Here is a 26,952-nt window from a genome sequence, read left to right on the forward strand (position 1 = left end):
ACTTTCTTGATTACATTTCCCGGTATTGTGTTTGGATCAGTATGCCATGCACAGCACCTCTCTTGATAAAGCGAATGATGGTAGAGGGCTGTAGGCTGTTGTCAACTGAAATTTATAATGGCGTGATTTTCATATACAGGCTGTAATTAGGGCAAGACGGATGTCTGACATCACACACTGTAAGCTCCCTACTGTATCCAGTAATCTTAAAATCTGCAGCACCTTCCAACGTGAACACATCTTAAGAACAAAAACAATTGTGACTTCTGATATTTGGCGTAGATGTTTATTTTACTCGTTCTATTTCACTTTTTTACAAAAAAGAAGAAAGAGACAAATGTGGCAGTTAGTGCAGCTGTCTCATAGCTGTGTGGTCTCTTCGTGTGCCCTGTGATGTTCTCCCTTTGCCCAGCATAACACCCCTGTGCCCTGTGATGTTCTCCCCTTGCCCAGCGTGACACCCTTGTGCCCTGTGATCTTATCCTGTTGCCCAGCGTGACACCCTTGTGCCCTGTGATCTTATTCCGTTGCCCAGCGTGACACCCTTGTGCCCTGTGATCTTATCCCGTTGCCCAGCGTGACACCCTTGTGCCCTGTGATCTTATCGCGTTGCCCAGCGTGACACCCTTGTGCCCTGTGATCTTATTCCGTTGCCCAGCGTGACACCCTTGTGCCCTGTGGTCTTATCCCGTTGCCCAGCGTGACACCCTTGTGCCCTGTGATCTTATCGCGTTGCCCAGCGTGACACCCTTGTGCCCTGTGATCTTATCGCGTTGCCCAGCGTGACACCCTTGTGCCCTGTGATCTTATTCCGTTGCCCAGCGTGACACCCTTGTGCCCTGTGATCTTATCCCCTTGCCAGCATGGCACCCTTGTGCCCTGTGATCCTGGGTACCACTGCCTTAATGAGCTTCTATTTGGCTACTTGATTCTGTGAATAGATACTGTAACGCATACGGCCGACAGGCACTGTGTAAGAGCCGGCGTACCAGAGCAGGTGACGTCACCGCCCTTCCCTGTGATAGCAGGACCACAGCTACTGAGCTGTAGGGAGATCTCTCTTTGGCTTACCGGCTGGGTCCCTGCAGAGAGACGCGGGAGTCCCGGGTTCGAGCCCCCGACCTAATGCGGCAAGGGCGCCTGCCTGAGCCCCCGTTGCGTTGCGATATATAACCAGAGCTATATGAATGGATCGCTTTAGATACACATTCAAACTCATCCCCAAAGATCAAAACAAACAAGCTTTTTCCTCTATGTCATTTTTACATGTGGAATTTTGGAATATGCCACATTGCTTCAGTTGCACATGCATTTTAGTCCTTTAACTGCTTTAGCTTGTGGATGTTTTGATTTAATATGTTACGACGTGTTTTCCAAAAAGACTAGAAAGTTTATTATACAAATGAAAAAAGTTATATTTTGCTTCTGGAATAACTGAGTTGTAATCTGATTCAATCTTTTGTCTTGAGAATGAATTTTATTATCCCATTAGTGAGTGAGTGCTTTCCCCCTCTGTGTTCTATGCTGTGTCGGGTGAGTTCAAATAAAGTAACATTTACAATAAACAGTATCTCTTCCTAACCTCTTCTGTCATCCTAAACACCAAGCTCTGTCCTCCTAAACACCAAGCTCTGTCCTAATACAGGGTTAGTCAAAATACTGTCGACAACTTTGACAGTTGATTACAAATTAATTACATGGGTTACTGTGACAAAAAAAAGGTTTCAAACGGAAGCATAAATATCAAAGTTTGTAACAGTTACCTTACAATCCGTCGCCATCTGTGGAGGAGAAAACAAAACTTTAGTAAAATAAGTGGCGTTTGCACTTGTCGACAACATTTTGACTAACCCTGTATAAATATTCACCTACTGCTTTCCACACTCAGGTAAACACTAGTAATGTTTTACGTACTGAAGCCCACTCTTCGTGTTTTGTGGATTGTGTGTAGTGTGAAAGCAAATGGTTACAGCAGCCTCGCCACACTGTAGCCTGATCTCAAGAGGCGAAGCTAGGCTATGTTTGGTCAGGTTTGCGATGGAGATCGACCTGTAAGGAGAATCAAATTGCTTGCTACTTATCATAGTGTTAGTCAGCCGTTAGGTGGCGCTCTTTCCCCTTTAACAGATTTGCCTGCAGTCCGAGCACGATTGAGGTGCACTTTAAAATTAGATAAAATAAATGATTAATTTGTCAGATCCTATTGCACGTATTGAGAGCAGGTGTGTGAATCCTGGTGTCCTAACTATATTGCACTCCCTGAAGCATACACAATGTTCGTTTAATGCCACATGTGTTGTCTAAGTATTAAAGTCTTTAAGTCTTCTCCTCGTCATCTCTCTTATAGGTGCTTCACTTCTCGCAGTGCTTCAAGTGTTGCAGAGGAAATAATATCGAGGCTAGAAGCTTAGTTTGTGCGCAGGTTTATTTGGAATATCATTGAGTTTTTGGCAATTTTCAAATGAAAAAAACAGCACATCAAAAGAAAGCAAAATATTCGAAGAAATTGCAAGTTTTTGAACGTAATCTTCAGACACATCTTTAAACAAAGGTATTGTAAAAAGGTTTCTCATGTTAACGACTTATAAACCTGACTTACAAACCAAGTAAAAACAAAAAACAGGAAGTTTTTACATAAGAATGAATCACAATTGGTGATAAAAAACAGTGCAATACTGACTGATCCTCACATTTACACATACTGTATGTATCCTCTTTTAAAACGTTTTTAAAACAGAGATAACGTTTGGTGATTATGATACACTCCAATGTATCGTAGATAATGTGCTGCATGTACAAGATACTCCTTGTTTTTTGAGCGTTTTCTGATTCTTTTTTTTTCTAAATTAAGGTTTCTGATTAAACAAATGGACCAAAATACGTAAGTTTTTGCCAAAGATAAATGTCTCCACCTAGAGGCGACAACAGTAAGCTGTCCGTGTTACCCATTTAACACCAGAAAAAGAAGCAGAAATGTTGTGGGGGTTCGTGACTCTGATTAGCCATAGATCAGCCGACGTCTAAGACTCGTTTGCTTAAATTACCTTTAGTGGGTTCCAGAAATAGTGATAATAAGGGTCAGTGAAAAATGTTTTTTATAGCGATTTTATGTTTCTCCTTCAGTGGTAACTGCTCATTTGTGTTTTAACATGAGAAGGGAATCTAAAGGAAAACTTGTCGTCATTTTTAGCAACGTGCTAAAATCATCCAGCATGATGAGCAGCTAAACGTGAAGAAGACCAGGCAGACTTTCTCATGGTGTCATTTAAGAACAAGCAGGCCTAATTTAAACGTTCAGAAAGTTTTTAGAGTACCAAAGCTAGTAAGCTCAATTACAATTTTATCTGAAATGATAAATATTAACAAAAAATTGATTTTACTAAATAATTGCCATATATTTGTCATTTCTACAGTCACTCTAGATTTAGGGAATTGGTGTCCAATTTGCAAAATTCAGTTTTCATGCGAAGTTTCCTTGTATATTTTAAATTGCTTACTCATGGTCTAATTTAAACAAGAATAACAACTAAAACAAGATTAAAACAATATGGAATAGAATAAAAAATAATACACACCTGCCTGCATGTTTTTATGTATCAGACAACACAGAAGATGATAAAAACGTGCTCAAAAGGAACATTTGCTTCTAATACACTGGGAATATATCTTTTTTTACGTTTCACATAAAACATGTTTTGTATTGCATGACAAAACATAAATAAGCAAAGTGTTCTTGAATATAAAAAGACTTGCATACATTCAGTATGTATAGCATAAAAAAGTTAAAAAACATCATTACAATTATACAAAACATCTTCAGTCTGTGCTGTAATAAAAACAAAATGGACAGAACATTTCTGAAAGCTGCAAGTGAAACGTCATTCATTAGTGCTTAATGCAATCAAGGTGAACCAGAATGCACCTTAATTAACTGCTTAATCCCCTCTGGTTATTACTGTCTACCTGCTAAAATACAGCCAAATACTTCATACAGGAAATCTCTTACTGTATGTGTCACTTTCAGCACACATGCAACATCCCCATGGCCCTCACCAGGATGAGCTAAGTGGATTAACGTGAATGCTGGGATGACTGGATGGAGGAATAAATGAATGGAGTGGATTTCCTTTAATTAAGTGCATTGCTCGTTGTGTTTTTCCACTTAGAATGACCACAGTACAAATTCATCACAAAGGCATTAAGAATGAAATAAAGAGGCATTTTATCAGTAACAGTTCATACTGTTATACAGGTTTCAATAGAAAATGTCAATTCTCATTATTTTGGATGCTTTAAAATACAGTTGCTACAGGTCACAAGGTATGAAATGGCCGTGTTCCTAAAATAATTACAATTATTTACTTAAATTAAAATTCCTAACGTTTTCTGAAAGGCAAAAAATCCTGATAAGATCAATTTAGATGTATTATTTCATGGTAACCCAGAAACATATCGTGGACAGCATCTTGGACGAGACACCAGTCCATCACACACAAGCAAAGAAAGACAATTTAGAAATAACATTTAACCTAACAAGCAGACCTCCAGAATGTGGCAGGAAAAAATGTGTTTTGCATAGTTTTCACTGTGCTTATCCTGCCATTTCTTTGTCTTTACCTTTGTTCTCTGGGGTTTGTATCATGCCTTGCCAATGGATTTCAAATCATTTGACAGTTATAGGTAATACCTTTTTTATGGTTTTTGGACCCATCTTCCAAAATACCCAGAGCAAACATTTGAAAATATTATAGAATGGATAGATGAAAACCCACTGTGTAAATGATCAAATGTGGAGATCACTTGTCACAAGAAATTTCTGTTCTTTTGAGCGCTTACTGAGCACAAAAGCCGTAATTCCTTCCTACACATCAGTTCGTGACCAAAGAGTTCACAAAGAGACTGAAAATATAGCACCTTGGTGTGGTAGTGAATGCTGCTGTTTTCCTTGGTCCAGTTCCAGACTGATGTTCCATCTTTGTGGTTTGTATGTTTTTCCCTTGATCTCATGGGCTTTCGTGGCATGTGCAAGTTACCTCTGACCTTCCAGAGACCTTTTAGCTACTGTAGGTTAATCAGTATCTCTGAAGTGTCCGCATGTCTGTGTAGCCCCATCTTCTGCTCCTTTCGGATGAGCTTTTGGGAGGTTGCTGAGAACCTTAACAGGAATAGGTACAGTAGCTTTCTGATCGTGGATGGTTTGATGGTTTGAAAGGAAGTCATCAGCATTTACCCACGACAGCTACAACTGTTCAAACTGATTGGAAATAAATGAACTGTTTAGGTGAGGAGAGTAATAAGCAACTGCTTATTACTGTAAAAATAATGCTACAAAATACTGCAAAGAAGCATCCACTGTTTCTAATGATAAAGGAGGAATAGAATATGTCTGGATAATATCATTGGATATTTTAGTCAATTTAGTTCTGACAGGTTTTTTGAAGTTCCAAAGCTAAAGAAATTTTGCTCATTTAAAAGGAATCCTTTAGGATTATGATGGGACATTTTAAAATGTATTGGATTGTTGCATCTTATTTTAATAATGCAGACTTAGAGATATGCCTTTTTAATCAATAACATCACTTCTATAATGAAAAATGGAAGCTAGAACAGATGTAATTTGGGATTGCAGTAGGCAACATTGCTTACTTTATGGGTAAATGTATATTCAGGCTCTGCAAACCCAGAATGTGGCTTGTATTGTGTACAGATGAATGTGTAACTTTTGGAAGTAGTAATTTGGGTCTGAATACCTTTAACTCCACACATTCTGTAGAACCACAATTCCCAGCAACCTGAAACAACCACCTGTCCACTCCAAAGCCTCACCTGACCATAAACAGAAGACTGCATTGCAGACATGACCTCATCTCTCTGGCTTTGCCCTTGGATTTGCTAGAAGCTTCTCTTGTCTAGACACTGAAGTGGATTGTATCACATCAGCACATAGCATCAGAGGTTAAAAAGCAGAAAAAGTCAATTAGATGTAATGAATGTAATACATAGCAACTGCTATTTTCTTTTAATTGATGTTTTAAAGTAAATAAGGAGTAAATAAAAAGAAATGTGTTAAAAAGGAGTATTTAGTTAAATAAAATCCAGAGGGTTATAAAACATTTTTGTCCCAGGTATGTAATATCTCTGTTTGGCTCTATATATGTAGACGTGCCTAAGTTAGATGCTCCCCAGAAATCAATAAAAAACAAATTCAGGCTTCATCTTTTGTTTTTTCTTAAGTTGTACAGTGAATTCAAGTGACATTGAAGGGCTTGTGATGTGATAAGTTCCATTCTACTCCATTCTGCATCTCTGCAGCCATGTCTGGTCGATTATTCCTTATTTCTGTTGTAACCTGTCATGGTTTTATCCAGCAAGTGTTTGGTGAACAGCAGTCAAGCTACACCTTCTGCAAATTCAGAATCAGTAACGGACTAATTATTATTTATTTCTATATAAAAATGCCACCAGGATGGTACTGTATTTAGCAGTACAGACCAGCTCACACTTTGAGGCATCAGCAACAGCTTCCATATTAAGGGTAAACCTAAACCAGTAACACCCATTAAGCCAGAATACTTCAGTGCTGCAAAACCCTTCTCCGCAGCCTTTGTGTTGTACAGCAGCAAAGCCCAGCACTGTGTATTAAACTGCTAAGTCGTCAACTCTCAATTTGTTGCTGGATCCACTGTTCTTGCTCAGCCTGCGCTTATCCTTACAAAAGCCGTTGTGCAAGTTAGGGGGGGCCGACGTGTTGGAGGAGTCACTTCCCTGCATGTAACTCATCTGGAGGAAGTCCTCACCATCCAGGTTGTCCCGGCTCTGGTGGCGCTCGGTGGCCAGGTTGACGGAGTTCTGCTGGTTGGCCATCTTGTTGTTGAAGGGGTTGCACCCCGTCTCGGGGGCCGTGACACACTGATTGAAATCTGGAGGGGGCGTGCAAGCCCTGGACGGCCCTGCTGGATTTTCGGGCTCCTTGGAGTCCAGCACAGGAGCGTGGGAGGCTGCATAAGCTCTCATGATCGCCTTGAGTTTCTTCCAGCCCAGGTGGTAGAGCTCTATCAAGCTGAGTAAGAGCGAGAGCGCGGCCACCGCCAGCATGAATACAATAAACACGTTCTTCTCCGTCGGCCTCGACATGTAGCAGTTGACCTTGTTGGGACAAGGCCAGTTTTCGCAGGTGTAGAGAGCCTTGAGGAGGACACCATATATGAGATACTGTCCCACAATGAAGGACACTTCCAGGACAGTTCTGATGAGGATGCTGAAGACGTACGTCTTCAGCAACGCCCCTTTCAGCTTGATCTTCCCCATCGCTTCCTCCCTGGTGGACACCTCCAGCTTTTCTTCTAGGTAGTCCTTCTGTCCGCTCGGGGCCTGGTCCTCCTGCTCCCTCTGTCTCTTCTTCTCCTCCATCCGGACGGTGTGCAAAGCGTGTCCCATGTAGATGAGGGAGGGGGTTGAAACAAATACAATCTGCAGCACCCAGTAGCGGATGTGCGAGATGGGGAAAGCTTTGTCATAACACACATTGGTGCAACCAGGCTGCAGAGTGTCGCACTCGAAGTCGGATTGCTCATCTCCCCACGAGGACTCAGCTGCCGTGCCCAGCACCAGGATTCGGAAGATGAAGAGAACAGTGAGCCAAACCTTTCCCACTGATGTCGAGTGTTCTTGTACTTCTTCAAGGATATTTCCCAGAAGACTCCAATCGCCCATCACTGCTTCCACCTACTTGAGATGGGACCTGCCATAGGTGGTAAGGAGAGAGAGGTAATTGTTATGTTTTCTGCTTGTGACAGAGGGGCTTCATTTCATATTTCATTCCATTATGGATAGATCTTAAGGCACAGTGCCTTGATAGCCGAGACCTGAAAAGAGTGCTGGAAGACCTATAAAGACTGCCTCATGTCTTGAAACCTAAAATCTGCTTTGTAGAACCCTCTTCAGGGTGCACGTGTTCGCCAGCAGTAAGCTTACTTTGGGTACAGAAAATAAGATGGTATTGACTTTCTCCATACCCTTGCCTACCACTGTCACAAACCATATTCCTACGAGCACCTCTCCCTGCCAACACCCGTGCACTAATTAATCAATTGTCATCCCTCACGCTCTTCCCTATTTACACCCTCTCACTCCACTCAGTGCCCCACTCCCTAGTGAGAATAACCCTTGGCTTTCTCTTGTGCACGTAAACTACTCTCGACCTGATTTCTGGCTCCCCGACCTTGTTTTCCACCTGCTTCGACCTCGTCTCGCCTTTCGTTTTGGATTTGGATACTCTCGAGCTGACTCTTGTGATACCCAACCTTGCTCTTCTACTTCGACTACGACTTTTGCCTTTGGGATTTGGACGCCAATCACAAGCTACCTACGGTCTCAGCGCAGCATAGGGTCCAACCAGGTGCTCCTAACGCCATCCATGACAACCACAGCACAAATAACTCGGTGTATTTAGTCAGATGTGACAAAAAGATTGCAAAGTATTTAGACATTTTATTAGTATAACTTTCTAGTAATGCCTATACTTGTAGGTCACTGATGTCAGAAAAATTTACCTGTTTTCTAGTTAAAATTCAGGACCCAAGCTCAAAAATACAACTAGGGTGATAGTAATGGACATTTCTCTATTCTTAAAAGAGACCTTGTAGACTGTCCTCAAAACCATAGCTTCTGAATGTAAGGCGTTACAGTTGCTGGGAATCACCTGCTTGATGTTCTGCTTTATAACAAAGACCTTACCTGGGAACATCATTCACATCCACTTGTCAGTTACCCACGTACCCCATGAACACAAGAGGTTAAAGAAAACATCAACAGCTAGTTTATAATATTCTATTTAAAAAAAAAAAACTCAGGTTAGACAGACACACCCTTTATGCTTCTTTTTAATACCAGCTTCTCGTCTGGAGCTTCAAAATATAATCATCTACTGTGCTGACAGTGAAGATGGGTCACATGGTCTCCTTAGGTTTCTAACACTATTGTTTGTAACACTTTACTTATGTTTTTCTTCACTTCCTTTTCAACAATTACAGTCACCTTGGCGGTTATTGTCCATATCATTTATTCCCATTAATGGCAACTACTACATATTGCTTGAAGGAAATCAAAGGCAAAAATCTACTGCTTTGAAGCTATCAGTTCATTATTATTATATATATATCATGGAGTGTAATAATAATTTACAGCAGCACTGTAAATTCTTTCTATATATCAGCTGCTACATCTCTTACATGTTTCCGGAAAGCTTCCTCATCACAGGGAGTGGGAAAAGCTCAGCTGCAGCTCAACAGAGGAATTTTGACAGCATGTAAATAGCGATTTATAAATAGCGATTTCGCTATGTGAAAGCCTGAGAGAGCAACAGCATGGGCCCTCTGACAGCCAGCTTTCCCACAACACACTCAGCGAAGAGGAGGGGCTTGGGAAGAATCACATGTCCATCTTAAAACAATATACATATATTTACAGTGCAGTACTGTACATCTTTATAAATTTGGGTGGAGCACAACAAGGGTTATTTGTGGGTCTGAGAACTCCAACTTATTGTTTAAACTCTTTGCCTGTTATACTGTATATAGATGCCTGTGTGAATAAGTCATCAGCTGGTGGGTGCTGTGAGAGTATGGTTTAACCCATTTAAAACCCCTATATTGATTGATTTCTATGAGACAGCACATTGGTACAGCAGTTAGCATTGCTTCCTCACAGTGTTTGGGCATGATTGTGTGAATGTCTGTGTTTCTGCCCTGTGATGGACTGATGTATCCTGTCCTGCTTCTGTTGCTTTCTGGGATAGGCTCTGTCTTCCCACATGATCTTAGATACGTATATATTAATTTGTTGATTACATTTTGTATCTTATGTTTTGTGCATTTTGAAAAATATTTTTGTTTTATCAGATGATTCCTGCTCACACTGAGGAGAAGGAATGAGGTGTGATGTTGTGACATATAATGGGATTCAGATTCAGATTAATTAATGGGATTTTAATTAATCTCTCAGAGTCTTCTTGATTTTGGTTGTCCCTGTGATGACAGTGTTCTATTTTTTTAAGTAACTCATCTAAAATAAACCTAGGTGAGGAAGACTTCATAAGCATATATTATTGCAAATTACGATTTGGGGGAAATCCTGTCTAAGGAGAAGTAACTAAAACCAGGATCTCCAGTCTGGCACAATGAACTTTTCTGATGTGCCTACCCTCCGATAAAACAATCTTTTTTGGACAGGAACTGAGATGTCTTTAGCTCTTATTTGATTATATTTCTACACAGAAATTAGTTGCGTGGAAAGAGGTAAGACAGTAGACAGTAGAGTAGTGCAAAATCTATGGAATTTGAGCAAATGCTTTATCATCTCTTATAGTTCTTTAATTTGCCCTCTCTCTCTTATGTGAACTTTTACATTCTTTTTTGCGTTTGACATATTATTTAAGTTTTCTCTGAACAAAGACAAAAAAAGCTTTTTTTGAGTAGAGGTTTTTTCCTTATTAAAATAATTCAGGTGTTGAAAAGCATCCATGATTCAGGGAAAAGTTTGACAATACTGTGAATGTCGAGCATGATTTGCTTTCAAAACTCATTTCTCAGTGATCTCTCTCAAGGCAAACTCTATACCTTTTGTATTTCATGGTATGTCCTTTTTTTGATCTGTAAAAAAATAGTTGGCAGTAAATCCTTAAGTTACAGGGCCCCTAGCTTATGGAACAGTCTCCCACCCCATGTTTGGGATGCTGAGTCAATCTCAGTATTCAAATCCAGACTGAAGACCTATTACTTGAAAGCCTAGCCTACTCACATCTTACATCATAGCCTGCTGCAACCATGGCTGCTGGTGCTATTGTACATGTCATTGTGTGCCTCTGTGTTGGCACACCAGGTAGATACATCTGTTCTGACCAAACTGTCCTATTTTCCTCCCCACATGTCCAGATGGTGCCCGGGCTGGGCACCATCTGAGTTGGATGCTGCATCATTGCCATGGATCCAAGAGGGACATCGTGGATATAGCTATCGTTTAGGAGGATTTTGCTGGTCTACAGAGATCTGCATGGAGTACTGACATACAGAAGACATGATGCATAGATTAATACCCTTATTCATTTATTCCTTTTTTAATTGTAGAATGTTAGCATGCCCAAAGGGGTTGACCTTGGATCCCCAGAGGTTTTTTTTCGCCTTACTAAGGAGTTTTTGGTTCCTCTCCTCCGTTGTCTTCTGGTCTTTTCTGTTCTGTATTCACAACATGTACTGTATGGTCACTTGCTTTGTTAAGCCCCTTGGGGCGACCTTGTTGTGAAAGGTGCTATATAAAATAAATTGAATTTAATTAATTAGTTCTAATAAAAACACACATGAACAAATAGTAATAAAACAACAAAAAGTGTGTTCTTGGTAATTTTACAATTCACAATTTTACTAATTGTACAATTTGTTGAACTTTGCAGTTCTCAGTAAATAAAGTATAGCATTTTTGGCTGACTGACTTGTCCTGACACCAGCTAAAGAAGATGGCGAACTGGATCATTTCTGACATCGTCCAGTGGCCCTTGAGCACACTTGGATGAAGTACAGTAGAGAAAGATAATGCTAACCTAAAACGTCACATAATGCCCAAATGTGTCCACATTGTGGCAAACTGTGTTATTGACATTTGAATCACTGAATATACCAGCAAGGGCTTTGAAATCAACACTGCAGCTAGATACAGTACAGACTAGAACAAAAAATGCACACATGGATACTTCTTTTTCTTCAGAACTGTTAGCATTTCAATCTGGCTTTAAGACCTAAGAGGTGTAAAAATGTGACATCTGTCTTTATTGTCAAAACACTTTTTCTGGACTGCCTCCCCAAGTTAACAATTCTAAGAACCAAAGACTTGAGGGGGACTAAGTGGAGAAACATATCTCAAGAGGAAAAGGTTGATAAAATGCATTTTGTACTGTATGTAAAATACAATCTAAAACTGAAGTGGTTAAACTGTGAAAAGGGTTTTGAAAGTATCCATTGAGCTGTGTAATTGTTCAGTCTTGTGCTTAAGGGATTGTTACACATATTAGTTAGCAGTTAATCAATTTAGTCACAAATAAAGTAAGAATAAAACAAGTATTTCTTACCAGATGCGATAGACACGATTGCCCTGTAATCCATGTATCATTAGATAGTGGCATTCAATATCCAACCTCTCTGAACTTGTTCTCTAAAAGGGATGTATAATGAGAAAGTCCAGCTTATCCCCATGGGAGACTGTATTTTTTTAAAAGGGGAGTAAGAGCACATGGGAAAAAAATTATACTAAAATTGAAGGAGGAGCAACATACAGTTTATGCAGCTTTTGCCATCAGTTCAAGGTTCCTCCTTTTGAACATTAAATGTGTTTGCTAATAGTATGCTGCATACATGATTATCAAATGTATTTCAGAGCTTTAACAAGCAAATAAGCTTTGGGCTCAGATGGTTTCAAATTAGAATGCATTATTTCATTTCCACAGGTCTTTGAAAAATGAACTGCAAACTTAAACTTTGATTCAGCTTAAATTGGACTTTCATTTGTATTCGAGAGGCATGGCTGCTCCTCTTAGAGTTAGTAATAAAAGGGTTCACCTATACATATGACCTGAGTACAGAGTTATTTTTCATGCATACATTTTCTGAGCCTGTTTTTAATCCATTCTTTGGCTTTGTAACATCACCATTTCATTTCCCGTCTTTGCAGATTTTGTTTGAGAGTTTCAGTGGTTTTAGCCTATTGAAGTAGGGCATTTCTTTAACCTGGGAATATATCTCAGTGCTCTTCTCTGTGCTGGTTTCAGAGCAAGAAAATACTGTATTTTGTACTTCGTGGTGACCAAAACTTTGTAAAAAAATGCAAATCAAGTCGTACTAGTGCATTGCATAATTTTATCATAACATTTCCTGATTTAAATTCCATGCTTTACATTTTTATTACTTCCCTATATTGACAATAATTTGAAAACAATGTTTCAATATAGATATCTCCTTTACATTTGTTTAAATTTCAACATGTGTTACCACCTAATATATTTTGAAAATGTTTCTGTTACTTCCTCTTAACACTCTGCAATAGTCTACAATAACTATAATCTATCAGAGTTATTAATTATTCCTAAGTATTATTTAATTTTGTTTGTATCTTCTACAGTGTCTGCCATCTCTATTTTGGTATCATCTGCAAATTTGACTCGTTTACTAATTATTCCAGAATCTAGAATGATATAAATTGGGTAGAACATTGGTCCTGAAACCATGCTAGCTATCAACCAGAATCTTTTTTCCTTATAATCTCATAGTTTAGTTTTAATTATCATTTCCATTGCCTTACATGTAATAAAGTAAGATTCAAGTAATAAGTTTATTCCATGCTGAAAAGAGAGGCAGAAATCACAATGTTGTGTTTTTTTCTTTCTGTTTTTAGCATGGAATAAATCTATTACTTGTTCCTTTGCAGCCTACGCATGCTGACACAGCTACCCACCTGAACAACATAGTAAGATTAATTTGTTTGTATTTTTTGGTTCAGTTTGATCACCCTTCTTATAAATGGGAGCTACATAGGAATTTTCCAGTCAATGGAAAGGTGTCTCCATACTCCTAGACGACACTCCCTGAAACCTTCAACCTTCCACTCACAACCAGAAGTCTCACTGTGAGACTGAGTTTCTTACTCTTCCTCTATGAACCAGATGTCTCACTGCAGGTCTGTTTATTACTTTTCCTCTACTAATAAGACGTCTCACTGTGAGACTGAGGTTCTTACTCTTTCTTTACCAACAAGGTGTCACACCATGAGACTGAGTGTCTCACTGTCACAAGTGTCAAGTCCAACCCTGAGCAGAGAACCTCCATCTACTTTCTGAACCTTCATGCAGGGACATTGGCTTCCAGACAGGTGACACCAATCTCCTAATAACCTCATGGACATTTATATGATTCATTTTCTTTATGCCGTCCTCTGGTGGCCTAGCTCATGTTACACACTCCAGATGGGGTTGCTCTATGACAATGCCTCAGACAGAAAATGAAATTCAGCTAGCCTGTGATTAAGACCATGGAGACTAGATTCTGGTTTTCTAAATCCCAGGTGACCATATCAACCCAGTTCTCCTTTATCTACCCAGAGGACTGTGCCGGGACAAGTGCTTGAATCTGACTACCTTCAGGTCAGGGACAGATGGAACTGTTAGGGCATTTGAGCTACTAGCAACCAAACAAGCAAGCTGGTCCAAAAGACTTCCTCTCATTTGCAACTTTATTATTAACTTTAAATTATTTTGTTAGAGCTTGTTGAAATACTGCTTATCTTGGAACTTCTGGTAGAGGTGTCTCTGTTTGGTCTTAATTTATAGTTTTGCGTTTTTATTGGAACAACGCAAACTCAAGTCACTACAACTTCATGAACCTGCTCAGGATGCCTTAATAAAATATTCATCTTTCCGCTTCCTCTTTTTTCCATTGTGTAAGTGTTTAGCACACCTGAGATACTGCATGGAAAAGCAAAGACCCCAGCTTTGGAAACAAAGGGCTCTAGAACTGTTATGTTACTATGGGAGCTCAAAAAATAAAACCAAAATTCTTCACAGGATCAGAACTACAGAAAGAGGAGTGGAGTGTTGAGTCATTTTTGGTAACATTTCCCTGTATACAGTAAGTACGGCAAAAAATATCACATCAGGTATATGTTGGCTTTGATTTTCAAACATTCATTTCTATTACTTTCTGATAGGACTAGTACACCTTTACACCCTTCTTACTTTTTATTTGGATTTAATGGATATACTGTACTGTTATAAATTCCTATGCTTGTAAACTTATTTTCTCTGGAATATCTCATATTATCAGTCCTAGCAGATCACCTAAACGCTGCCTTCTGTCTGTCTTAGCATGGACAGTTGCCTAGTGTGGGAACAGAACCCTATGTTTTTTTATAGGGGAACAGGAAAATATCCATCTGTTCAAAGCTGAAAGGTTTATTTGGCGTCTTTCTTTTTTTCTGAAGGAAGCAATTTTAAACAATATGATTTCCTAGTGACCAAGCTCCAAAAAGGAAATCGCCCTCATAAGAGGGCCCAGTTCCACAAAACGTAAAAGGACAGGAAAAGTCAATGAGCAATAGTTCAGACTTCCAATACAATGCACCTGACTGAATGCTGAATAGAACAGATTTCAATCAGATCTCCTTTAATTGTTTGTTCAGGGATAATAGCTGAGATAAGTCAGAAGAGAAAGACTGGAGCATGGTGGGAGACTGTGGGGAAAACAGAGACTGTGACCGAGAGTAAGAATATGTGATACTAGCACAGAAACCGGACACGCTTACACCAACCATGCATTTTAGAAAAAATATGTAACTGAAAAAGACTAAGCTAAACGATTAGTTCTATTCATGCTTTTGGATCTGATTATCCTCGACTTTTTTTAAACATAAATTATGTTTTATGTTGCTTATGTTGCTTAGTTTTGAATCAGTGTTTGTTAACTCTCATCCCCACAAGGAGAGAGGGGGGATCTAATAATTACTTAAAGAGATTAATATTATTGTTTTAAGTTTCTTGGTGTTTGCGCATGTTTACAAAGTAATTCAAATTAAGTTGTTTGAAACCTGGTATTAAGTTACATCAAAATAATATAGCTCAAGTGAGTTTATATTATAATAAGTTATTATCCAATCAATCAATCAATCAATCGTTACATCTTTATTTGTTATAGTACCGTTTCAACAAAATGCTACAGAATATTTTAAGCGCTAAATGGACAATAAGATCTTAATGGACAGCATTAGAGGTATAGTGCTATTTAATACATTGTTTAATGTCATACTAAGACCATTAATGCAAGTAACTTTGTGTCAAGAGTAAATAATACCTTGGTGGGCCATCAAACACAGATATCTTATTTACCTCTTATCTTATTTGTCTTCTTGTGATATAATTTTATGCAACAATCATAGTAGATAAAGATTTTTAGACTTTTAAGATTGGATTGTGAATTGAGAGAGACTGTGAATGTGTCCTTACATACCTGTACTCAGTTTACATAAAGACCCACCCCCTTACACAAATTAGGGCTGCACTGAGACATGTGAGGATACAGTACTTCCACACACATTACTGTAGAGTCAAGGGAGTGGAGATTCAACAGCCAGTGGCAACATATCAAGATTCCAGGTCTCTGGCCAACGCAGGGATCTCTGTGGCACAGCTAGCTGAAGATATCCTTGCCAGCTCCAGTCCACCCAATCCTTCCGGGGCTCATTTAGGAAATCCCAAATCCAGACTCACTCATACCCACAATATCCAGATGACAAGACCTGTCCCCGAAGCAGTTGGTTGGCTAGCTGAGCCATTTTTAAATTTTGAAACTAAGTTTCAGTTCAAGGCCCATTACTTGAAATAATAAAGCTTGAAGCAATATTTTTTGAGAAGCTTGTTTTGAATTAACAAAAAAGGGTTTGAAACAAACTTCTCACTGAAATTGACTGCCTTTCCACTAGAGGAAACCATTGTTTGTTTTTAATGTGTATTTATTTTATCTTGAGTGTGTTTTTTGTTGTTTTGTATGGTAATGGCAAAGACAAATGTCCACAATTTTGGATGGAAACTAAAGTTATATACCGCATATATAGAGAGACAATGTGCAGTTTGGTAAATACTTTACTTTGGTCATGACTGCAATACGATGCAGAAAATGTTTAAGAACATATAATTTCACATATTCCTGATATAAAGAAAGTTTTTTTTGTAAAATTATTTAAAAAGGGAGTTTTTTTAAGATGTAAAACACTACCAAGGAGAATGGAAGGCTACTCTCGAAACAGCACAAGGGAGTAAATGTGGTTTCATATCCAGTGTAGAATACTACTGTTCTATATTTACAAGATGTTGCACTAACACTGCTGTTGTACAATGCCCGTCTGTGAGAGTAGGTGCAAATTAAAGTCATTTTGGAAACAAGTGTCAGCCTATTTCACTAGTCATAAGAACAAATGCTAGCAAAGCAGATTTTGTCTCTTCATTCATTTGTTCCAAGAAGAATGTATTCTTAAAATACTTTGAGGAGGGTGAAACAAAATATTTTGTTTGACAACTTTAAGTATTGTGTCTGGGCTGCTTTTAGATGAATCCACATACAGTATCTCTGCACTACAGAGGTGTTACAAAGGGGACTGGATTGACAAAAATCAGAAGTCACAAATCCAGATCAGAGATCCACTTGTCAGGCAAGCTATTTTAGTATATTTCCAAAAATATGCCTGAATTTCCCTCAACCCAAAATTATTTTACCGAACCTCTGTCTTCTCAGCCTGCATAAGTGGAAGCATCAGCAGGGGGCATGATTGATTTAGAAATTCAGACTCAGCACAGAATCCTGAACTAAAAGATAATTCTGTGCGTTTAAAAGTAGCTTTACTCTGAGGGTTCACTTCAGCTCTCTTCGTGCTACAAATGTACGGTCAGCACTTTGATTCAGTGGCTACAGATCACCACTATTCAAAAAAACATTTCTCTCTTCTGAAACCTAAAAAATGGTAAACATTCTCACACTCCAGAGAGTTAGAATTCAGCACAAATGCCCAATTTGATTCATAAAATATTTGTATGTGCATTTTTCGGTAAAGTTAACTGTAAATTGTTAAATATTTACCTAAATTGGCAATAGTACATCATCATACTTCATTGTCCTGATTGTGAACATTCAGTGACGGAGGGCAAATACTGGCAAGGAGAAGTGACACATGCGGTATGCCACAGTGTATTCACAGAAAGATCTGAAGCAGTCAGGCGCATGGCAGGGGACTGCAGTGAGTGGGCAAGTGCTGTAGCTGTTCAATTTCCTGGGTCATGACTGGTCCCAAACGTTTGGAATGGCTAAAACTCAGGGCTGGACCTGGAGAACCCACTTTGTCAGCCCTTTGCTGGGTTTTCTCAGAAAACCTTGTACTGTATATGTATCCTCTGTGCTCCAGCTCTGCCAAATCTATGACAGCACCTCAACTACTTCCCTGTGAAGCTTTTAACAGGTCCCACTGTAAATATTTAGAAAGTTGACTCATTTTTTCCACCCATTTCACCAGCGTATCTCAGCACAGCAGCTGGTATTTACAGTGATGTTACATTAGTGGCCCTTCCTTATGGAAGGGAAGAGTTTTGAGCACAGTCCAATGAAGCCAAGCTGGACTGTGGTGAAGCAGATTAGGCCACAACATCCTGATACTACAACGGGCGGTGCAGTGGCTAAGGATCTGGGCCTGTGGCCACAGAAGGCAGAGGAATCCTACTCCACTGGGCCCCTGAGCAAGGCCCTTAACCCCAACTGCTCCAGGTGCGCCGTATAAATGGCAGACCCTGTGCTATGACCCCAAGCTTCTCTCCCTGTCTGTGTGTGTCATGGAGAGCAAGTTGGGGTCTGCGAAAAGTCAAATTCCTAATACAAGAAATTGTATATGGTCAATACAGATAAATATAAACTCCTTTCTTTTAGATATAATTGTCCAAACTGGCTGTCTATTGTGTGAAACCAATTGAAGCCCTTCTGTTCAGACGTATATGAAATCTGAAGAACAAAATCAATTATTCCTGTCTCTATAGGAAACAGACATCTTTCTAAAGAATATCTGAACACTGTAACACAGCCATATCACAGATAGTTTAGGCATAGAAAAGTTTCAAATGTATCCTATATCAACTGTCTAGGGTTCTTCTGGGACCGTGGGAAGGAATGTCCAGGACATCTCTGACAATTTTGAGAGCCGTCAGTCCTCTTGTAATGAGTATGTGACTGGACGCAGCAGAAGTAACTGAGCACAGCTGGAATGAAAACAAACAGACACTCCAGGAGCCAGAACTCTGCCCCAGACTGTATTGAGAGCATGGCAATACGCTCTCTGCGCTACCTCTAAATGGCTGTGATTAATGAATGTGGTGTGTCCTTTAAGTGGTAAAAAAAATAAATAAGAAATCTTCTTACAAACGCATAACGGGAAATATTTTGATGGGAAAGGTTGCCTACCCAGAATAATTTTCAAGAGCTAGTGAATGTGCAAAGAGATAAGTAAAGTGTGCTGAGCCTGCAATAACAGTCCAGGAAGCTATAAAGACAGGTGGCTGTGTGGCATGTTTGCTTAGATGTTTCCTGTATTTGATATCAGACACTTTGCAGGAATGAAGGAGAATTGTGTTTGATCGAAAACCCTATGTTCCAAAGGTGTAGTTCAGTTTTGTCATTTATTCACTTAAGCACTGTTTTCTTAGCTTCAACCCTGTCAAATGGAAGGGCATGAATCAGACACCAGCAAACACAGCAAGACCATCAGAAGCCAAAAGCACTGCTAAAAGGGGATTTATAATGTGGTGAAGCTATAATGCAGTGAACCGCCTGGAAATGAGAAAAAATGTGAAAGTAAATGGGGATCATTTTGGTTTTAGCCCCAGTTTGTATGAAATGTGTTCTGTAAATTTACTAATTCATTAGAGCTTAAAACACAAACCTTCATGAATGCATGATCAGAGAAGAGCTTCATCTGCAAAGTTTTTCCAATTTAACAAAGTTTACTGATCACTGAAGTCATTGAGGAAATATTTATTTAGACCCCTTAGTTCTCAAACCAATCTACCATTTTTTTCTTGAAATAAATGTAATGATTAAGATTCCTATGTAAAACCAGACATACTGTACATACATTATTACAACTCAATTATAAATGGGTATTTTTGACATAACACAATGTATTAATACAGTAATATATCTAAATATTCACAATCTTACCAGAAAGCAATTTGAGATTTTGATTAATTTTTAATATTTGATTTATATTATGATTTATGTTTAGCATAATTAATCCAGCCCCTTTAGACAAGAACAGAAATTAGTGCACTTTACAAAACAGAAAATGCCAACTCATTTTGGATTATACATTTCTCCTTACAGGAATCTGCTTTGCACAAAATAGATGAATTATAATAAAACATAAATTCTTCAGATCAACTCACCTTGGCTTTCAGAGCATAATCAGTCATTTTTAAAAGAAAAACATTTAGTTAATTGTTAAAATAGAACACTTGTATTAAATATTTAACTATCTCAACATATTTTGCCATTTTACATTTTGGTGAAATGTTGTTTGCCCACTACAGCAAAATATCAAGAATCAGCTTTGGTGAAAAAAAGTGAATGAAATACAATTGTAAATATCCATTCAATCAGATTGGTAAAATTACACAAAGATGGCAGTTAATTCCTTTGTAACGCAGTTACAGAATTACTTAATTGAACAACAGCAAATTACTTAGATAAAGAGGTGGCAATCTGTGAATGATCCTTTAAGATTAGTATTTTACAAGTCCACTATTGTACTCCTGACAACAAAATGTCCAGCTAGCATACTGTGAGAAGTAATTTACATGTCTGCATCCACTGGGATTAAGGTGCTCCGTAATGCCAAAGCAGTTAGAGCCCATGTGACTTAAATGTCAAGGCGGGAGAAAATTCACCTGAGTGGCCCACAATTCACCTAGCAACTCTTACCTTTCTTCTTGCGGACAGCATGCAGGCATTCAGTATCAGTTTCTACGGGCAGTTCTTGCAGGACTATCAAGGCAACTGGCTTGCTTCTGTGTGTGTGAGCCACTTTAAGCTTTCATCGCCCTGAGCTATCTATAAAAAGCAGTCATACGTACCAATGGACTTTGTTTAACTGTTTGTTACCTGATTGTCTGCAGCACACAGAAGTCTTGTCCTGCGGGAAAAGGCATGTAGGAGCTCCGTGGGAGAGTCTGAATAGACCCCTTCTGGAAAACCTTAGGCCAGGAGAGTCCTCTGGGCTGACAAACAGTGGCAGCTGTGAGCCGGCTACTTTTATTTAAAGGAGTGCTTACAGATTAGGATATAAATGTAATCTTACGCAGGGTGCATTGTAAGAAATGCCTGGCATTGCTTCAGCATTTCCTCTCAAGCACCCCTGCCTCCCAACCACCCACCCACCGCAGTCGCCCCTTCTTGGCTCCCTGGTCCTCTATTTTCATGAGAAGAATACATCTGCACCAGAAGGGAAGTGAGATTGTATTGAGAAAACAATGGGAATTCTGTCCGCTATGCCTCCGGCTCCCGTGTCTCAGCCCCCCCACTAACAAATGCAATCCACAACTCTTGCAGTCAAAGCTGAAGCTGAAGTTCGATCTGGCCATAAAGCTTTCCCATATTTTACCCCACTTTTTTTCCCCCAGCACGTGTGCATACAGTTTGTTTACAGCTCCTTATGGAGTTAATGTTGTGTAGTGTTGATCAATGCTCCATATACAGTACTCCATAGTGCCAATTTTGCATTCTCTGAGACATGTACAGTACTAAAAATCTAACCAGCCATAATGTCAACAGCTTTTACCACATGACCTGTGAGCCATTTGCCAGTACAACCAGCTACACCAAAGATTGCCAGCTCTCATTTTTGTATCATGTGTGAAAGGTATGTGTAATGTATTGAAAAACAAGACAAACTAAGGCCTCCTCTAACAAGAGGGGGCCTTTTGGCCCATTTTGTTCATTTAGAAGTTAGTAGGTAATCGACCTGAGGATCCTATTCAGTCATTTTTTTAAAAAGAAGCCAGTTTATCGGCTTCAACAACATGGTTGGGTAGTTTGATCCACATGTCCACAGAGAGCATAATTTGCAATTTACTCAAAAAAGGAACTTAAGTTTTAGAATTAATAATATTGATGATAATAACTAAGCTCTGGCTCCTCTGTGATCCTGTACTTAGAAAATGGATGAATGGATGGATAATAATAACTGGGAGTATTTTTCTTGTCACTTTTACTGGATAATTTAGTGTAAAATAAGTCTTAATTTTTATTTTTTTTTTTAATGTATACAGATCTTTCCCTTGGTTGCTCTCAAGACTGGAAATAGTTCTAACCAGAGGACAGAGTGGGTATATCAGATAAATGATAGAGTAATCTTGTGTGTAAAAATGGTGATGTCCAATGCAGTGCTGTGCTGACAATGGCTTTGTCACACACCAGAACACACTGGTGAACAGAAGTGTGGCGAACACACTGGTGACCTGGGAGGAAAATAAATCACTGCTTTAGCTACAAACGTCACATCCTGACTTTCTCCCTGTTTCTCCCAGGGCCATGTGTGATCCACTGAAGAGAGCTGAAGAAACGTCTACTGCTGTCAATAAGAACAGAAAATACAAACCACTCCAAAGTGATGTCAGTTTCCTCATGGTACATTCTCTGTCTGATATGAAATAATCCTGTGGATCTTATGAATGACCTGGCTGCAAAAAAACTAATGTTAATGCTTCTGTGAGACCTGTAACACACAATGGTCCGCAAGGGCACTCTGATCCACCATGCTACTCCCTCATGAGAGCATCTGATTGGACAGGGATTCATCTACCAGCATGACAACGGCCCCAAGTACACAACCAGTAGAGACAGAAGCAGCCCGGGACAGGAAGAGGCTGATGGGACAACCGCACACGCCACGGCCTTCACAAACTCTCTCTAACAACATCCACAAGGCTTTACGGGCAAGACCCCAGGGGCACAGAAGAGAAAGAGCAACCGGACAGCATGAATGAGCTGTGCTCCAGGATATTTGGAAACAATGTTTTACAGTCCTCCATTGAGGGGGCATGAAAACGAGATGTCAAGCTCTGAATAAAGCCAAGAGCTCACATACCAATCACTAGGGTTTAGAACAAACTATTCATTTTTTCGTTGCACGTGTTCTGTAAAAGTGAATAGTGCTATTTATATGTGCTTTTGGTTAATGAATTGATTGGCCATCCATGGTATCCCTCGTGGTTGAGGACGATTGTCTTCTGGGTATTCGAAGGTGACTGATAACACTGTTAAGGGCTTTTCATGTTCTCTGGCATGGTTGAGCAGATATTTGCTCTGTTCAAGTTCAAGTTTCAAGTTTATTGTCATTACACTCATATACGTGGTATATGGTATAACGAAATGCTATTTAGCTAGCTCTCGGACATAAGTAGTACAAAGAGAAAAACAACAACAACAATACAATTGTGTAGCAAAAGAAAGACAGAGACAACAGGCAGTGTGCAAAAAACAACAACAGATGATGTGCAAAAAAACAACAACAGGCAATGTGCAAAACAACAAAAAGGTAACAGGTTATGTGCAAAAATATGCATCAACAGAATAAAATAAAGGGATAGAAATTATGGGGAGTGAGTTTTTGACATGTATGGTAGAGGTAGATTTTCAATGTATGTTTGGGTTTTTGGTAAGAAAGAAGGCACTGTGAGGTTCAGATCATAGGTGAGAGGTGAGGTGAGAGTGAGAGAGGCTGGGAATTTAACAGTTTGATAGTGCGGGGGGGTCTCTGAGTCTGGTAGTCCAGGCCCGAATGCTCCGGTACCGTTTTCCAGATGGTAGCAGATCATTAAGTCTGTAGCTGGGGTGTGTGGGGTTTTTGATGATGCTTCGAGCTTTCCTCAAGCACCGTCTGTCATAAATGTCCTAGATAGATGGGAGGGTAACCCCAGTGATGGACTGGGCAGTTTTCACCACCTGCTGTAGGGCTTTGCGGTCAGCAGCACTGCAGTTGCCATACCACACTGTGATGCAGCCTGTCAGTGTGCTTTCTGTAGTGCATCTGTAAAAGTTAGTGAGGATCTGGGGACATATCTTAGCCTTCTTCAACCATCCTAGGAAGTACAGGCGCTGTTGCGCTTTCTTGATCAGACAGGTGGTGTTGAGAGACCATGTGAGGTCCTCGGTGATATGGACACCAAGGAATTTAAAGTTACTGACACTTTCCACTTCAGTCCCGTTGATGTGGATAGGGGCATGTCCGGTTTGGAGTTTCCTGAAATCAACGATCAGCTCCTTGGTTTTGCTGACGTTGAGGGAGAGGTTATTGTCTTCACACCACGTTGTAAGGAGAATGACCTCCTCCCTGTAGGCCCTCTCATAATTGTCTGTGATCAGACTTACAACTGTGGTGTCATCAGCAAACTTGATGATGGAGTTGGTGTTGTGTTTGGCCTTACAGTCGTGAGTATAGAGGGAGTAAAGTAATGGACTAAGCACACACCCCTGGGGGACCCCAGTGTTCAGAGTTAGTGTGCCGGAGGTGTGGTTTCCAAGCCTGACAGCCTGAGGTCTGCCTATCAGAAAGTCCTGAATCCAGTTGCAGAGGGTGGCGTTGAGACCCAGTGCACTGAGTTTCTTGACTAGTTTCTCTGGGATGATAATGTTAAAAGCTGAGCTGAAGTCGAAGAATAGTAGTCTTGTGTATGTGTTCTTTTTGTCCAGATGGGATAGGGCCGTGTGTGTGGCAATGGAGATTGCGTCATCTGTGGATCTGTTGGACCGGTAGGCAAACTGGTACGGGTCCACTGTGTTTGCTATGGTGTCCTTAATGTGCTTCATGATGACAGGTGTTAGTGCCACCGGTCGGTAGTCATTAAGACATGTCACTGTGGTTTTCTTTGGTATTGGGATGATGGTGGTTGTCTTGAAGCAGGTAAGGACTACGGCTTGGGCCAGAGACATGTTGAAAATGTCTGTGAATACACCCGCCAGTTGATTGGCGCAGGCTCTGAGGACGCGACTGGGTATGCCGTCGGGTCCTGCAGCCTTGCGTGTGTTCACTTTAATACCATTGTTAAAATTGATCCTGGCTGACCTTAGTTCTGATTTATTGCCCGATTTGAATGCTGCATCCCTTGCTTTGATTAGGGTGCGAACCTCACTGTTCATCCATGGTTTCTGGTTAGGAAAGGTTCTTATTTCTTTTGTGAGTTTGACATCGTCAGCACATTTCCTGATGTAGCTAGTGACTGACGATGCATATTCCTGTATGTCGGTGTATGATCCCTGTGTGGCTGCCTCTTTAAACACATTCCAGTCAGTGCATTCAAAACAGTACTGCAGGACCGATTCAGCTCCTTCAGGCCACACTTTCACTGTCCGGAGTGCTGGTTTCACGTGCCTGTGCAGCTGTTTGTATGCCGGGAGGAGAAACAGAGTGTTGTGGTCTGAGTTTCCACAGTGGGGGAGGGGTACTGCCGTGTAAGCGTTCTGAATCTTGGTGTAAACATGGTCCAGAGTGTTTTCTCCTCTCGTTGGGAAGGAGACATGCTGATGGTATTTTGGGAGAACGGATTTGAGATTTGTTTGATTGAAGTCACCCTCGATGATAAAGGTTGCGTCGGGATGTGCAGATTCCTGTTTGTTTATTGCAGTATGCAGTACCTCTAGCGCTTCTTTGCCATTAGCGTTAGGGGGGATCTGGCATCCTTGTTTTCAGAGTATCGAGGATGCAGGATTCCTAATGGGACATCATGGTCACCAAAATGGCTCTCGGAAAGTACTTCTGCACTTCATCCTGTTGATGACACAAAATGAGAACAAGAGGAGGCACTTTGGAACTCCTTTTCTACAGTAAATGTTATTTGGATAATATACCCCTTTATTCTCTGAGGCTATAATTATTTTTAATGCTTGTTATACACACAGTAAGCACTTGAAGTTTAACAATTAAAGCTGCAGACATACTGTACAATGAATATTATTAAACACCTGAACTTTAACTGTGTCTGTTCTGTGTCTTGAATTTATTCTTTTGACATTAGCACTAGGATGCACCTGTTGTCAATAAACTTTGGAGGTTAGTTAAAGATGAAATAGTGTACCATAGTTTAGCAAACACTATTTCTTTTCACATTATAATTTAGTGAATAAGATACATGGTGCCAGTTCTTACATCTTAAAATGAAACCTCAAAAAATGGAGGCATAATGTAAATGCTCAGTGACAATATAAATGTGTAAAAGCAATCAACAAATTCTGCAATTTACAGCAATGTAGCAATTTGTTATTTCAAAAATGCACTTAAACACTGATGAGTTGCTCCAATATTCAGTAGGTGAAACACCATTAAAAGCGGATCTTGTGGGTGCATTACTGAATTTACAGTTTTGGCTCATAGAAACTGACAGGTTGTAAAAATAGTTGTAAAAAATCTAGTTCCAGAGCCAGGAAATTTGTGTTATCGAAAATGACATGAATAGTTAAATTATATATACTGTATTTATTGCTATTACTCCATTTTAAAAGGAATTAATGAGCCCTTGACATTTCTTTGACATTTGGGATTTCCCTGAAATTTATTAAGGTGGTTAACATTTGTCACCAATTAATGCACCTCAGTGTCCTCCACTCTCACCCTACCCCAGAGCACTCTGTATTAGAGGTGACCCCAGCTCTGTACCCAAGCTTCACTCTCACTGTACCCCAGTGCACACTGTACAAAAGGTAACCCCAGCTCCATTCTCACTGTACCCCAGTGCACACTGTACAAAAGGTGACCCTGACTCTATACCCCAGCTCCACTCTCTTTGGAAGTCTCTGTCACCTCGGCATTTGGCGCACTGGTGTGCAGTTGTCTTTTGTGGACATATTTTATTTTCCACTGTATTAAACAGCTTTAACAGACCTCTTTACTGATGTTAAAACTGTTTGTGCTTCCTTAATAATAGTACAGTCTCATCTTCAATTACTTGGAGATAAGATCTTATCTGGTTTCTCCACAGTTACAATATACAGTAAATGTATCATTCAAGCTGTTGAAAGCCAGAATCAGGTCACATACAGATCAGGAGATCAGAATCAGGAGAATCCAGACTTACTGTACAGCCCCCAGCCAAGACAGAAAACAGAAACTACAGAGACAGTACAGTCTTCAGATGACCAGGTTGAAGAGAATGAATCTGGGCTGAAATGACTGGCTGGAATGGCTGAAATTAATTTGAAAGTGCTCGCAGAATTCCTGACAGTTTCAACCCACTAAAAACCAAACCTCAAACTTTTGTTTCTATTTTTTTCTTAAATATATACACGGAAAACATTCAGCAAAAATACAGTCTACCTCAACATTTCCTTAACTTTCTTT

At 39.8% G+C, this 26,952-nt stretch overlaps 1 protein-coding gene across 5 annotated transcripts; it reads right to left on the minus strand.

Annotated features, from left to right (window-relative positions):
* Positions 1 to 2,407: 2,407 nt before the first annotated feature.
* gja5a (gap junction protein, alpha 5a) lies at positions 2,408 to 20,953 on the minus strand. Of its 5 annotated transcripts, none has more exons than XM_015363943.2 (3): positions 20,724 to 20,953; positions 12,119 to 12,201; positions 2,408 to 7,741 (listed from the first exon to the last, which is right to left on the minus strand). In XM_015363943.2, exon 3 carries the CDS (start codon positions 7,711 to 7,713, stop codon positions 6,640 to 6,642), a length of 1,074 nt encoding a protein of 357 aa, XP_015219429.1. In that variant the 5' UTR covers positions 7,714 to 7,741; positions 12,119 to 12,201; positions 20,724 to 20,953; the 3' UTR covers positions 2,408 to 6,639. The 5 variants fall into 5 exon arrangements, with proteins under 5 accessions (XP_015219429.1, XP_015219427.1, XP_015219428.1 ...); XM_015363941.2 differs by lacking the exon at positions 20,724 to 20,953 and adding an exon at positions 20,544 to 20,655; XM_015363942.2 differs by lacking the exon at positions 20,724 to 20,953 and adding an exon at positions 20,544 to 20,655 and having other exon boundaries at positions 12,119 to 12,248.
* Positions 20,954 to 26,952: the final 5,999 nt, after the last annotated feature.

This window comes from Lepisosteus oculatus, chromosome 15 (genome assembly GCF_040954835.1).
Source record: "Lepisosteus oculatus isolate fLepOcu1 chromosome 15, fLepOcu1.hap2, whole genome shotgun sequence".
NCBI classification, from domain to species: Eukaryota; Metazoa; Chordata; class Actinopteri; order Semionotiformes; family Lepisosteidae; genus Lepisosteus; species Lepisosteus oculatus.